The sequence below is a fragment of the Sardina pilchardus genome, chromosome 13, assembly GCF_963854185.1.
Source record: "Sardina pilchardus chromosome 13, fSarPil1.1, whole genome shotgun sequence".
NCBI lineage: Eukaryota > Metazoa > Chordata > Actinopteri > Clupeiformes > Clupeidae > Sardina > Sardina pilchardus.
The window spans coordinates 13870506-13886429 of NC_085006.1; the positions used below are offsets into that span (position 1 = coordinate 13870506).

The 15924-nt window shown below is 46.7% G+C and overlaps 1 protein-coding gene across 1 annotated transcript; it reads right to left on the reverse strand.

The window, feature by feature from the left end:
• Positions 1-671: 671 nt before the first annotated feature.
• On the reverse strand, positions 672-15227 carry rnpepl1 (arginyl aminopeptidase like 1). Its single transcript, XM_062552896.1, has 11 exons — positions 13850-15227; positions 12639-12779; positions 11872-12023; positions 10629-10745; positions 8366-8601; positions 7128-7241; positions 5985-6097; positions 5605-5713; positions 4516-4740; positions 4000-4142; positions 672-1243 (listed from the first exon to the last, which is right to left on the reverse strand). The coding sequence occupies exons 1-11, from the start codon at positions 14309-14311 to the stop codon at positions 929-931; spliced, it is 2127 nt and encodes a 708-aa protein (XP_062408880.1). The 5' UTR covers positions 14312-15227; the 3' UTR covers positions 672-928.
• Between the last annotated feature and the right edge of the window lie 697 nt (positions 15228-15924).

A 15924-nucleotide genomic window follows, 5' to 3' on the forward strand; every position in this document is an offset into this window, starting at 1 on the left:
CCCCCTCAAATACTGCACAGGGCAGAGGTACCTAAGGCAGCTGGTTCGTCTGGCTCCGTGATCGTTGCATGTTTCTCTCACGATTGACCGGTAGGCGGCCGTCGACCCTGTCAGGCACAGGGAAGAGTAAGAACCTTCATGTCACTGGCTGACCTGATCCCAGTGGCCAGGTCTTCCCCCAAGTTGTAGTGAAAAAAAAAGAAATGGTCCAGGGTCCACGCACTAACTCTCACACACATTCATGAACTTGTGCATAGGTAAGCCAACGTGTCACTTATAAACATTCAGACATTCTCACGCATACTGATCACTTGGGTCTATCTAGCGTGCTCTCACACTCACACACATCTCTCTCTCACTCACTCACTCGTGCACACACAAACACACACAAACACACACACACACACACACACAAAACAGTTGAGTCTAAGCATCAATTCAACCCTAAGGAGAGATTCTTCGTTCTGTCGCTTCACCAAAAGCAGCGTAAACGGTTAGCTTATGACATATAAATAACCCAGTGTTGGTGAATGTGTATGCGAGTGAGTGTGTGAGAACTGGTCCTCTGACGCATGTAAACCCCCTCCACCCCCCACCCCCCACCCCACATACACGCATATCCTCACACATTCACATCCCCCATCCTCCCCTCCCTCCCTCCCTCCCTCCAGTCTCAATCAGGCACGATAAGGGTGCACAAGTCATTTTTTAGTTTCAAGTCCTTTCCAGATCTTTCTCCTCATCCTTTGCCGCTTCTCTGGCCTTCACCATCGTTCATCCCTCGCTTCTCCTCCATCTCCACGGTCACTCGTTCCTCCGTGACCGCTCCCGTTCACTACCTCCATCTTCCTCTCTGGGAGATTTTAACGACACCGCCCTCTGTCACAGTGGTCGCAACGTGCCCCCCCCACCCCCCACGCCACCGGTGTCACGCGGAAACGTTGACGTCTCGCAGCGCAATGGTCCCGTTCGCCGGGGGGTCGGCGGGCGCAGGGCCGGTGGTCGGGGGAGCCAAAACGGGCGGGGCGAGGACCGGCGGCGCGTCCAGGGTGGGGCTCGGGGTGCAGGGCAGGGCGGCGACGGTGGACATGGCGGCGCTGGTCTGGAAGAGGATCTGCTGCAGCGTGCGGCGCAGGTTGGGGTGCAGGCGCGCCTGCGTCTGGTAGAAGACCTCCACGGCGAAGCACTTCATCACCCCGCCACACAGGTCCTCGTACAGCGGCACCGTGTACATGCGGGAGGTCTGAGAGAGGGAGAACGCAGAAAAGGGAGAGAGGAAGAGATACAGACAGAAGCGAGAGACGAAGAGAGAGGGGAGGGAGACAAAGTGAGGACAAAGAGAGAGAGAGAGAGATACAGAGAGAAGCGAGAGATGAAGACAGAGGGAAGAGAGTCAAAGAGAGAACAGAGAGAGAGATATAGCATTTTTTCATGAAATACAAACCAAACTGTAAATGAATAGTCACAACCAAAAAACTGCTTTGCATTTTCAGCTGTTTTCCCCCAACCCTGTTAACCTGTAATGAGACCATCTTAACACACTTACACGATCAGACCTAATCTGCCCCAGACCCTTGCCCCGAATGTGTTTTAGATGCTATGCTTTGCTGAGCATAAACCGCCCTGGTTTAAACTTTGACTCCTTTTCCCCTCCAAATCGTTTGCTGACGTCTGTCGTTTATGACAGACAGCTCAGGATGGGCCCTGGTCAGAACACCCTGGTGCTAAACTCCAGCTCCAGCTGGTCAAAGCTGTTAGCTTGGACCTCCCCCGACAAAGAACCATGCTCGGAGCAATGACGTCAACACAACGTTTAAGATAACAGTGCAGGGAGAAAGAAAAACAACCCAAAGAGGTTTTAAAGTTAAAGTTTGATGCCGACACTGTCCATCACAGTTTGTCTGAGAGTGTGTGTGTGTGTGTGTGTGTGTGTTTGTGTGTGTGTGAAGGTTCCCGTGCAAGGAATGCAGAGTGGCTGTTTTGTAGATAAGCAGCCTTTTTTCTGGAGGAGGAGGAGTAGACTTAACAGGAGAACCAAGGGAAAACGTGGGAGAGAAACAGGGTTGCTTCACATAGTCTCAGTACTTTAACTCATCCCATTTCTAGCATTTCTACATGAATCCCTCTCTCTGTGCTGCCATCCACTACTGTGCATCCCTCTCTCCCTGCTCCCATCCCCCACCGGAACCTCTGCCTATCGCTACCATCAGCATGTCTCACCCCGGCACTGGCACGGCCTGTGGGCAAGCTGGCCTTGAATCTCCTGCTTGTCTTGTGTGGCCCATCCAGGCAGGCAGGGAAAGGTCAGAGAGATAAGGGCAGGAGGGGAGGGACTGGAGTCCTCCGACACCTGGCGCCAGCCGCCAACTCTCCCCTCTCCACCTGCTGCTCCGACTAGACGTCCCCTCCTCCAGTCCAATCCTCCCTGCGTGTCTTTGAGGCTTCCTCTTCCACCCCCCATCTCTCTCTGTTCATCCAGCTGTCTGTGTCTCTCTCTCTCTCTCTCTGTCTGTCTGTTCATCCATCTCTGTTTTTTTCTTTCTCTCTTTGTCCATTTGTTTGTCTGTCTGTCTGTTTATCTCTCTCTTTGTCCATTTGTTTGTCTGTCTGTCTGTTTATCTCTCTCTCTCTCTTTCATTCATTCCTACTCTGTTCCTCTCTCTCTGTCTGTCTCTGAGCGTGAGGGAGGTCAGCAGCTTCCCTCCTGACCTGATGCTCCCGCTGGTTTATTAATGAATCTGTAGACAACGGTCTGTGTCTGTGGGAGGGCGGCGATGGCAGCCAGCGCGCCACTTCTTACACGTGTCCACTCTTCCAGCACAATGAGCGCGCTCAGTGGTGGCGCGGCTTTGGCTTGGCATTTGCCCTTTCCCTCCCTCTCGTCTCGTCTCGTCTCCTCTCGTCTCCTCTCATCTCCCCACATATTCCACCAAGCTTGTGTCTTAGCCAGCTAGTGTCTAATGAATTAAGGGCCATCTGTGCCAGTGAAGACAATTCTCTGTGAAAGCTAAACCCTTCATTTGTATGAGAATTTTCTAAGGAATATTAAGCAGATATATGTATGATTCTGAGAATAATTAAGGGGTTGGCTTAATTAGCATCTGAAAAAGAAATGAAGACTCCGTTCCCAACTGAAGGCTGCCTTTATACTTATTAATAAGTAATGCATGGATTGAGGGAAAACTAAGTGAATAGGGGTTCGTTTTGAGAAAATTGAAGGCCTCCTAACAGCAGAAAAGGCTTTGGTAGTGATGCTAGTACATGAAAAAATCCCGCTAAGGTTAGTGGCAGCTCCTAGGTCATTGTCACCACTGCTTACACTTCCAACAAGAGCTTTTGGTTACACTTTACTATAATGTTACACCTGTGATAAATGCAAAAAAAAAAGCTTGGTAACACTTTACTTGAAGGTATCTACATAAGAGTGACACAACACAGTCATGAACGTGTCATAAACATTATAAACAAGTCATAAACGATGACTTAACGACATAACGCTTCTGTCATTAAGTGTACATTATTTTTGACGAGTTAGGGTTCGGGATAGGATTAGAGTTAGGGTTCATGTGTCATGACAGTGTCATGCCACTCTTATGTAGATACCTTCAAGTAAAATATTACCATGCTTTTTTGTGTTTATCACAGATGTAATATTATGCCTTAAACAAACCCCCTCCCCCCACTGTATTAGAATCTACCCTGCACAACACTGTGACCTCTCTGGCTCCTTTCGGTTTAGTTTGTGGTTGGTAGATTGTTTATCCTGTGAAGACACCCACAGTAAGTGTTGCTGACCAGTTTAAAAAGGTATCTGCACCTCAAACCCCCTCGACTTAATCTCTCTCTCTTAATTCCTCGTGTTCTAATATTTATTGTTAGTACCTATGGTCTCCTCTTTATTGTAACTTGAATATCATTCCTTATCATAGAAGTTGTTTGAATAAAAGCGCATTCTAAATGAACGCACGTAAACGTCCTCTCCCCCTGTCTCTGACTCACGTGTTTGAGCAGGAAGCTGCGGACGCGTGGCAGGTCAGGGTAGAAGCTATTCCGCACCACGATCTGCAGCCAGCGGATGCGCACCTCAGCGTTCATGCCGTCCAGTAGGGCCGAGTAGCTGTGCGACAGCTGGCTCATCACCTCTGCAGGGGCACAAGAGCACAGGCGAGCCAATCAGATTCACCCTCACAACCATATCACTCCCTTCACAACCAACGCATGAGGTTCACTCTACACAAAATTAATTTACTATTCACAGACTGCATTTACCAAACAAAAAAAAAATACATCATGGAAAAAATGTTAGACTGTTCATTTGATTCTCAAAATGTGTATTCTGCTCATGATAAAGCATAAAAGTACATAAGTATATATAAATAAAGTAATAAAGTCTAGCGCATCAACAGTAGTGGTCAATAGTAAGAAAACCAGCTTTTGATATGATGTATAAACTAATCACATTCACAGTATATGCACATCCAATCCCAGAGCTCAAACAGAAAAGCTTTTAGCTACCGTGAGCAAGCGGCGAACGGTCCAGCAGGCGGTCCAGGAACAGCACCGTCTGGAAGGTGCTCCACGTGGAGAGGTCAAAGGTTGTGATGGTCTGCGTGTCGGGGGCGTCGGTGCCCCACAACTCGCACAGACGCTGAACCGGGCCGGTCAGAACCCCGCCCGCCGACAGGTCGGGCTCGAACAGGGGGGGTCCGCAGTCATTCAGCCAGCGCTCAAACTCCAGCCCTGAGAGACGTGGAGAAGGGGAGAAGAGAGGAGAGGAGAGGAGGAGGGAGGAGGGATCATGTTCCTGTTTATTTACATTCTATCTTCCACTTTCCAAGTTAGTTTGACCCCCCTCTGTTTGTTATGGCTCTCACGGCAGGAGCAGCTCCTCACCGAGATGAGTGCTGAGGAGAGGAGACATGAGGAGAGAGGAGGGGGGGGGGGGGGGGGTGACTTTTCATTTTGATCTTATTATTTGATTATTCTGTAACGGGCATATGATAAAACTCTAAACTAAATTTGATCATTGTTCCATTATTCGTATTTTATGTGAGAATATGGTTTGCATCAAGTCATGCTATAAGTTCTCTGGAATGCCGAGGGCATTCTTTATCTTTAACCTCTGCTCTCAGAGTTAACCTGAGTACCAGGGAGTGCTACGATGATCATTACCACAGTGAGGAGGCTAGCGAACATCAGCCTTCAGGTATTTGAGGAATGGAAGTGGCGATTGTTTGCCCGATGCAGGCCACCACCACGTACAAGGCAAGATACACACTGTGTTCAACTAGTTTTGATATGGATGAGATATGTACTGTATTGTCTTGCATGGCCAAAGATTCAGGACTATTCCAATAAGTGTATAAAAGAGAGTTCCCCGTTATCTTAGGGTGTGACCGCCTGATTAGATTAGACTGCTTTAGATTCAACTTTATTATCATTGTGCAGAGTACAAGTACAAAGACAACAAAATGCAGTATGGTCTCAGGTACGTCTTTGTAAGTTAACTACCCCCAAACGAGTCTGGCTATTAGATGTATTGTTCAACAAAGTGTTGGAAAAACATTTAAACAACAGTAGGAATCGGGTGTTTCTCACGCTCACCTTCTCTCTGTGACGCACAGTTCTCCTTCAGCTCAGGAAAGAAGCCCAGGAAGAAGTCCAGCAGGTCTTGAGCCACCACGCTGCTGAACTTGAACTTCTCAATGTAGGCCTGCAGAGAACCAGCCTCAGTTAGCCCCAGCCTCAGGGGGAATGATTAACAGAGTGTGTGTGTGTGTGTGTGTGTGTGTGTGTGTGTGACAGATGGTGGGAGGGTGCTGTGTGGGTCTAACAAAGTCAACAGTAAGTATAGCTCTATAGTCAGTGTAATGTATGTGTGTCCACAAACATACATGGTCAGTGTGAGTCTCTTTAAACTGTGTGTGTGTGTATGTGTGTGTGTGTGTGTGTGAGAGAGAGTGTGTGTGTTTACTACTGCTTACCCTCAGGAAGCTGTCGAATCGCTTGATGTCGCCACAGAGCTGTGAGAGGTAGGAGACGAAACAGAAGCCCTTCTCATAGGTGAACAGATTCATCAGACTGCTGGGGTTCACACCTGTACATGAGAGTGAGGTTTGTGTGTGTGAGAGAGAGAGAGAGAGTGAGTGTGGGCGGGCGTGTGTGTGTGTGTGTGTATGAGAGAGAGTGAGTGTGTGTGTGAGAGAAAAAGTGAGCATGTGTGTGAATGAGTGAGAAAGAGAAAATAACGAAAGCATTATAAAAGGTGTCATAACTAACAAGCGCGATGTTGGCTAAAAAATCACAAGCTTTGTTGATGTGCTTCCAGATGAACACCACAATACCTCTTTCTCAACTCTTAGAGCCATACCCCCAGATTCCACAGGATTATGGAGCAAGATTAGCAGGAATCTTAATTCGGCCTTGGACATTTCCCCTGTCTTTCTCCGCCAGCGAAACTCAATTTGGCTATTAAAGGGATTTAACACAGTGAGCGCCCTCGAGCAGGTGTGTCAGTATGAAACAGAGCACAAAACTGACGACGTGTAGCCCCATCGCTCTGGAGAACAAGTACAAGGAAACTCGGAATTAATCCCCTGTCGGACAAAACCGCCCATGCCGTGTCCGGTCTAAAACCTCTACACAGGAGCAGAGGCCGCACAGCAACAAGCCCTGGCAGATCAGGCTTCTCCGAGCACTGATGCGTTCACCAGAAACGTCTTTTTTTCCCTCCCGGGGTATTTTTAGTAGCTCCACGTCCCTGGTTTATGACTAAGAAGAAGAGACGGCTGTCCTCTCCTTATTTACAGTGAAACTGTAAAGAACGGCCGGGCTGTGCACGGCTCACAGTGGCTGTCTTATCCATGTAATTCACCGAGCCGTGTGATGTTGCAGTCTTATGATCACTCCAGTGTATACTTTGCACTCTTCTGTGTGCATGCAATGCATCTTTAAATTTAGTATGACTGTTGTTTGTGTGTGTGTGTGTGTGTGTATGTGTGTATGTGTGTTTGTGTGTGTATTCACTATGACTTATGTTATGTGTGTGTGTGTGTGTGTGTGTGTGTGTGTGTGTGTGTGTGTGTGTGTGTGTGTGTGTGTGTAGAGGGTTCCTGTGCTGCTCATACCTGGCTCAAACTTGGCCTGGAGTTTGCTGACGGGGTTGTTGTCTCCTAGGAGACGCATCTGTCTGTGCAGAGCGTCCAGACGGAACACGGTCTCCAGGCAGGTGAAGGCCTCGCCTGAGAACACAAATCAGCATTAATGGCAATTCCATAAACGAGTAAGCAGGTGTGTGTGTGTGTGTGTGTGTGTGTGAATGCATGCGTGTGTGTGTGTGTGTGTGTGTGAGATGTTTCTTGGTCATTACCATCTGAAATAATGCTTCAGTGAGTATAGTGTTGCCTATGGGGGGTTGCGTGCTCTTCTGTATCCTTACCAGAAACCACCACAATACTAACTGACTGAGCCCAGCGCTGTTTGCGTGTGGGGTGCACTGCACGATGTGGGTGACACAAGTACTGACATGACGCTTCACTGAGCAGAGGGATGTGCCTGCCTGGTTTTAGGCTGGTTAGGATGCACTTTACAGGAATGAGTTACTAAGCATAATGCTCTGCAAGTACGTGTATGTGTGTGCTTGAGTGTGCTTAAGTGAGTGTAGTTCAGTGCAGATTGTGGCTTTAATGAATCAAGTAATCAATGCATTAGAGTCGATGTGTAGTGTCTAACCTTCGGTCATAACTTACTAAAATTGTATAAACGCTATGATGAGGTGGAGGACAAGATTGGAACTTTTGTGTCTTCAGTACAGGATGTGTGAGTGTGTGTGCATGTGTGGTTGAGAGTGTGTGCATGTGTGTGTGTGTGTGGTTGAGTGTGTGCATCCGTGCATGAGTGGATGCAAGCATGTGTGCCAATGAGTGTGCGTGTTAGCCTGAAAGCAGGGTCAAAAGTTAAAAAGACGCTGCTGTCAACTGTACTCTCTGACTGCCTTTTTGTTTACAATCTCTGCCGGTTTGATGAAATAGAAGAAGTAAAAAGAAAAACAAGTTCAGTGTGTGCCATACTTTAGAATTATATTCTATGGCTTGCATATTTTGTTTGCTAAAGAAGAGACAAAAAGCCAAGATAGCCTTATTTGTGTATATGTTGAATGTGTGTCTTTATCATATATTTGTGTATGTAGGTAGGTACATCAGTATGTGTGATATGTGTTTATTTTCCCTCCCACTCTCCCTCTGTGAGTCTGTGTGTGTCCTCTCTTCTCTCTCTCTCTCTCTCTGTGTGTGTGTGTTTGTGTGTGTGTGTGTGTGTGTGTGTGTGTGTGCATATGTGTGTGTTTGTGTTGGTTACTTGTTATTACCATAAGCCTCGGTGGTGATGCGTCTCTGTGCGTAGGTGGCCAGGCCCTCACTCAGCCACATCTCCTCCCAGGTGGCATTGGTGACGGCGTTGCCGAACCAGCCGTGGGCGATCTCATGGATCACGTCGATCAGCAGGAACTCCCGGCTCTCCAAGATGGACGAGATGATGAACGTCAGGCACGGGTTCTCCATGGCAACGATGGGAAAGGAGGGAGGCAGGAACACAATGTCATACCTGTGGCCGAGAGAAAGGTAAACACACGGGCGATTCAATACAATGACCACTGAACGCCTGACAATGTGAAAGCATATCTATGTTGGGTCGCAATTTACTTGGATGGTCTCCTATATGGACGATGTACAGATGCTCAGATTATGAACCATCAACAACAACATACATGTTGACACTATGTTAACAGCAAACTAATGGGTTGGGATTTGGTTAAGGCGAAATGGCTCAAAAAAAAAATGTGTTCAACCAAAAGGCGTAGTATCCAACAGTTAGCCAGGCTTATGTACAGGCTTCAATTTGATTTGATACCAAAGGCAGACTGAGCAGACTTTATGTTATCCTCTTCAGACTCGGCCTGTTACTACCACAGTATCTTAGATTGCACTGAATCTGATCTCCTGAGCCGACCCATCAACCGTTGTCACTTGACTGGTCATTACATTAATGCTACGAGACTCGGCTTGTCACAATGGACTGATCGCAGAAACTAGCGGTATGCCATCCACTGTCAACAGCAATAGATTCCCACAGAGGTTTAAGTGTGTGTTCACGTACGTGTATGTGAGTGTGAGTGTGTGTGTGAGTGTGTGTGTGAGTGTGTGTGTGTGTGTGTGTGTGTGTGTGTGTGTGTGTGTGTTTCGATTTGTATGGATGAATGGCTAATGGCTAACTGGACCGCTTTAATGCAGTGCAGGAGACATGACAGTGAGAGTGAGAATCTAGGACAAAGCGAGCGCTCCAAAGCGCTCGGGGAAACATCAGCCTGCGGATCAGGAAGGGTATTTTTTTGGAGGTGGGCGGGGGGGGGGCAGGGGTATCCAAGCGATGAGTCTCAGGCTTTCATCGTCGTGAGTAATCGGATGTAACAGGCCAATCAGACTCCAGATGGACGATGACAACATGGAATCATCTGTCTACTTCAGTCACTACAAACATTATGTTGTCACTGGTGAAAAAAACAGCGGAGGCCCAGACAGAGTCGATGCCTCAAATGGATCACTTCAGGCCTAAGTGCTAATGTACTAATCAGGACATGTTCCAAGGGGACAATAAAACACAAAAGTTTCATCTAACACTTTCAAGATGTCTACAGGGTAGCCTGCAATTACCACAAACAAGAAAAATTGGGTTTCCAATTTCCAAAAGTTGAAACCACCATGACTATTTCAGGTTTTTCAGTTGACATGCCATGCCATGCCACACCAAGGCCACAGATGACCCAGTGAGCAAATTCCCAGCAATAAAATATGGGAATATGGCTTCGTTGAGAAAGAGATATTTGAAAAAGTCGTACACATAAAAAAACAGCTAGGCTGTGTCTATCCATAATTGCAAAGGCACATCTCAGCAACAAAATAAGATATCAGGTTGACATTTTCCTATGATAGTCATACAACACGGACGGGACTGTTAGGACAAAAATCTGAGACCATCATACTGAATCCACCATTTTTTTTGTGTTGAATTGACATGGAACAACCTACTAATATACTACTAATACTAATAATACTAACTGTACTAATATACTAAATGGACTGATGCAAGAGCTAAAGTGTACATAAGTGTTGAAGGGACATGGCCTATAACAAAAAAATACAATGCGGTTCCAGATACAGTATATGGGGCAAAGCTATCTGAAACCAGAGAGGACACCTCAGATTCAACTGAGACCTGTGACCTGTGACCTTCTCCAGACAATTTTCACAGAGGCATACTGACTAAACGTCACCATTTGACATGCCAAAAACCACCCTGACTTCCATTTTCCCTTTCAAAAAAGCAGTGAGAGGATAATTACTGAGAGACTATTTTGAAGTACTAAATGTACTAATATAAAAGCTAAATACATCAGCACAAGAGGTAAACTGGTGTACGGGTATGTGTATGTTCATATATATTTCCTGTAAGTGTGTAGGTGTGTACATAATGACGTCAGCCCCTGTATTAACCCTAATTTGCATGATGGCCATTTACATAATGATGTGTGTGTGCATGTGTGTGTGTGACAAACAAAAGAGAAAAGAACCAACCTTCCCCAGACATAGGGACCAAACAGTCCCTCTGCCACAGCCAGCCAGCGCTCAACACTGCCTCCCAGCTTACTGACCGCACAGGTGAGGATGCACGGCTCTGCCCAAACACGACTCCTAAGAAACAGAGAGCGGGAGAGATCATTAAAAAAAAATCTATATTTTCTACAGTGTGGTTCTATTACTTATAGAAATAGTTTTATGTTGCGCTGTCGTTGTAAATAGCCCATTTCTTTTGGCTTGTTCCCCCTGTGTACACAATGAAAATGCTTTTGTGGTGGAGGTGAAGGATTAACAACAGGCAAAAACTTAATCTTACATCTAAACCTAGAGCAAACTCAGGGCATTGCTGTAAAATAACCTTTATGCTCAGTCAATTTCTCCCTGAATCCAAAAAAGAGTTGATGATGATTATGATGATGATGATCTCCAAAGAGCTATATCTACCGACAAGGTAATGTTTCGCGATTCTCTCGAGAAGTCTTCTGGTCGACTATTCTTGAAACTGCATGGCTGGTTCTCTCTTTTTCTACTCACTACAGCTATGCTGTATGGCTTTGCTAGGTGAACGATTCCCCTTTTACAAGTTAGTTTACCATCAAATGGGCTTCGTAAAGGTTATATTAAGGTGAATATCTTGCACAGAGCCTTTAATATCAATGTAAAGTTGGTGAAGCTTTGGCAACAAAGAGTTTAGCAATTCATGTCAATAAATCATCATTCGTTTCGAAATTGGTGAGAAAAGAATGAGAAGAATGAATAGGAAATGAGACAGAGAAGTAGAGCAAAAGGTTGAGATGGAAATTAAATCAGGAAAGGAGAGGTGTGTGTGTGTTTTTCAAGAGAAACACAGTAATGACTCCATTTGAAAGTGCAGTACACTTCTGTCCAGAGGACTGCTGAGTGAGCCCGAGTGACTCACACACTCTCGCTCTGACACACCTAAAACCCACAGCTATAACCACACAAACAGGCATCGCTCGACCAGTGGCTTCCTTTACCGACTCTCTGTCTTTCACACCTTCTGTGTCAGTTTCGTCACGTCAGCCCCTCACCATCCTCGCTATCTCTCTCGATCGCTCCCTCTTCGCCTCAGTTTCTGTCTCGCTGTCTCTCACTCTCGTCTACATCAGAATTTTCCAGGCACTGTCTCACTTCATCACTTCAACTCAAGTTGATGACCTTAGCTCCATGGGACACCCCCCTCCACCCCACCCCGTACAGCCCCCTGTTCTGTTCTCACCTGGGCCCGATGTCGGCGTGTTGGAGGTCACCTGCTACCAGCGCCACCAGGTAGGCAGGCACGGGGAACTCCATGGAGAACTGGAAGACGCGGTCCTGCTTGGAGTACGCGCTGCGGGACGCGCTCATCAGCACCGTCACACCCTCTGGTACCTACAGCGTACACACACACACACACACACGCGCACACACACACACACACACACACACACACACACACACACAAATGCATACACATGGACATATAAACAAACACACAAACACACAAAACACATACACACAGACATAATGCAATGTCATGCCAAAACATAAAAACATATATAAATGAATGAGACAGGGTGAATACAAAAATCAGAGACCGACCATGACAAAAAATAAAATAAAAAAAGACTGCAGAACAAGACTACAGCACAGCATGAGATTTACAGGGCACAAAGAGAAGGAGAAATGGAGATTAATCCAGACAGTGGGCAAAACAACGGCTCGACCAAAGTACAGCAGAAACAGAGAGATTGAACGAGAGGAGAGAGCCGGCCCGATGCGCGGACGTGTGGTTGGAGACAGACAGAGGGCAAATTAAAAAGATTAGGATTACTGACAGAATGAGATTAAGAGAAAACAGAGGGAAAGCAGCGGTGCAAGCCAGATTACGAGCTGCTCTTAAACACAGTGAGAAAGATTACCGAAAGAGAGAGAAAGAGAGACAGGGGAAAGAGCGATGGCAAAAAATGGAGAGTGTGGGAGCACGCTTGGAGATCAAGGCCTTACCCGCACTGTGGCAGAGTAGGTGCTCTTGACGGCCGGTGTGTCGAAGCAGGGAAAGAAGGAACGGTTGCACACGGAGTGGCCCTGCGTGAAGACGAGCGGACGTGTCTGACCACACGTCAGCTCAGCGTCCAGCCACCAGATCTGCAACACATTACATTCCAATACACACACACATTCACATACGCACATATACACACACACAAAATTCAGCCAGTGAGGGCAAAGGTCAGAGAAAAGACAACACCACAGCATTGATGAGCCATTGCCAAAAAAACTGAGCGCACATGATAAAATGCCAGATCAGGAACAATTTGAGCATGAAGGCACAATCGGAATGGGCAGACATTTAGGAAAAGATTTACATGGTGTGTGTGTGTGTGCGTGTGTGTGTGTTGGGGATAGAGGACACATGAGGACTCTATAATCTCTCCAGCACTGCCCACCCACCTCATTACAGCGTCAGTATCATGTTCTTTAATGATCATACTGTGTGACATGGCCACACAGCCAGAGAGCTAGGCCTCAAGTGGCCAGACACTGTGAAGCATTGATAGGGCCAACAGAGACCCGTTTAAAAGCCAGATATGAGGGGAAAATTAAGAGCAAAACACTATCCCTGTGAGTGCATGTGGAGTGCATGTGACAGAGAAAGAGTTAGAGGGGGAGGGAAAGGGGCAGAGAGAGATTGATATGCTCCATGAACTGGTTGGGTAGGGATGTGTCAATACCGTCAATGAGCATGAATGACACGGAGATGTGGACGTTCAGTTGTCTTTTGAAAGGGAGCATCACTCAATTTTGTGTCATGGGAGACAGTCAGGTTGACCTCATGATGAGTCAACCCGTGGTGAATACTCCACAGACCCAGGAACTGCCTAGGGAGCTCTCTGAACAAAATGAGCTGACTTTCAGAGGCAGGCATTGCTTTCTGAAAGCCAATACTGTTGCATTCTCCTTTCCCTACGGCCTTATAACGTCCCAAAGCAGACACTAGGAATCCATTATGCTGCGAGATTATTTGATTATTTATTTGGACGACTGATTATTAACGTAATAGAGGTAAAGGCTAATCTAGACATAAAAGCATACACCCAGGTTCCCATTACTAAACCTGCTGCTATAAACAATTGCCGAATGCCATTACGGTTATTATTAGCCAACATCAATGTCATTTTGTCAACGACACACAGCTGCCACCGAAGTGACCTTACCGCAGGGCCGTCTGTTGTAGTGTAGCGGATGGTGATCTGGAAAGCCCGGTGCGGCCGAATGACTGAGGCCGGCAGGCTAATATTTAGCGAGGAGCCGTAGTCTGTGAAAGGCTCCACACGGTATGTAAGTGAGAGGAAGATATCCGGGGAACCAGCGGTACCGGGTACCTTGCAGTCTATGGAATGGATGTGTAGGGACGGGTGCGTATCCAAAACCAGAGTTTGCACCCCAGGTTGGATCGGCACCAGTTCGAGGACCTGCCACCCAGTCATCCTCTTCAGAGCAAAGTTGAGGTGGAGGTCAAGATGAAAGTGTCGAAGTTTAAAGCTGTGGAAGTTGGAGGCCGATGCAATGTCCACCAGGCGACATTGTCCCAAAGTCCGGCCGCCTTCACAGGACTTGCTGGGCACCGTCAGCACTTTCCGACAACAGCACAGCGTCGGTCGCTGAAGCTCAGCCATTATAACTTTCAAAGAGACATCAATTATAAACTAAACATCGTCGACAACATTTAGCCGCAAAACTAGTCGTTAGAACTAAAGATAGCCTAAGCTAGGTCGTGCGATTAATACCCATAAGAAGTAGCTCTGGTAATCGACTTGCCTTTGTAGCAAATAAGGGTAAGTTAGGCTAGAGCAAAGCACGGGAGCAGGCGAAAAATTAATAGGTTAAGTGGACAGTCCAGCAAACAAAACCAAATCTATGTGAAATCCATCGGGACCGATCATAAAATCGAGCCAGGCATTTCTCCTTAAAATCCAAAGAATGTAGTCTGCTCTGACTGCGCACGTTCGAACGAATCGAAAGAAACAGATAACTTACAGATGTTACAAATTTCGCCAGAAGAAACTCTGGAAGTACCAGGCGTAAAGAAAAAAGTTGAAATGAAAGGCGCTGAGCTAAGTGACTCCCGTAGAAAACAGGAAGTAAAAACAGGGGAGGAAATCACTTCGAGAGAGGAAAGTTTTTAGTCTGCAGGGGGGCGCTACAGAGGCGACCCGAGGGATCCTCGTCCCAATTCGGTAGCACCTCAAAATACTCGACATCAACAGCCTCGGGAGGAAAGACTACAAATTAGCTTTCCTAGCGGACCCCAAAAACAAACCGAAAACATCTTGATATTCTTCCACGGACGAAAGACGTATGCTTCGATAAGAGGCACATCCTTTACTGTAACTAACGTCATTCAAAGTAGTAGCCTATTACGTTTTAAATCTGTTGCGCCAAGTAGTTTGACACTTAGCTAGCATGGGCGTAAAGGGGAAAGGGATCCGCCGTGTGAAAGCGATACGTTCAGTAGAATTGGATATCCTTTTACAAGCCCAATGACCATCCTCCATAGAAACTTTGTTACACAATGTGTAACCTTTATTCTTGGTTGTTTCCTCGTCGCCCTGGAGACTGTCCTTGGCTCGATGGCAGCGGTGAGGTGTTGATTGCGAAGGGGGAGGAGTGTTCCCGGCGCCGGGGAAGGACTGCTCACAGAAGGGAGACGATGTTGCTAAGGACCAGCTGTGGTTCAGGTCTGTGTAGTACACCTCCTCAACCGTTAGGTGTCACGGTTTTCCTACATTTCACTCCCAAAGCTCTGCATACCGCACCCTATCATATTAAAGGTCATGCATGATCGTCTCCACAGAATGATGCCAGGTTAATCGAAGCCATCCAGGTCCAAATAATGTGTGATCAGAAAACAAGCAGGTGCCATAACGAGTCCCATAGATAGAAATCATATAAGAATAGTTAAGCCAAGGCTTCCCTTTGTCACCAGCGCAATAGGCTACAGATTACACTCTCCTCTAGTGACTAATAGCATGACTACCTCTAAATACCCAGTAGCCTACTTCCATTACCTATGACTCAGCAAATGGTCAAAACTACTGGGTGGTTCTGCATGGTAGGCTATGCATCGTGAAAGAGCCAACATCCCTGCACAGTGGCAGAAAAAAAGACTCGAGAGGACTGCAGCAATTAAGAATTGATGGGATGAGCGTTTTATCTTAGGGCAAGTCAGAAGTGTGTGTGTGTGTGTGTAGGCCTACACACTCCTATCTGCATGAGTGTGTTGCTCAGT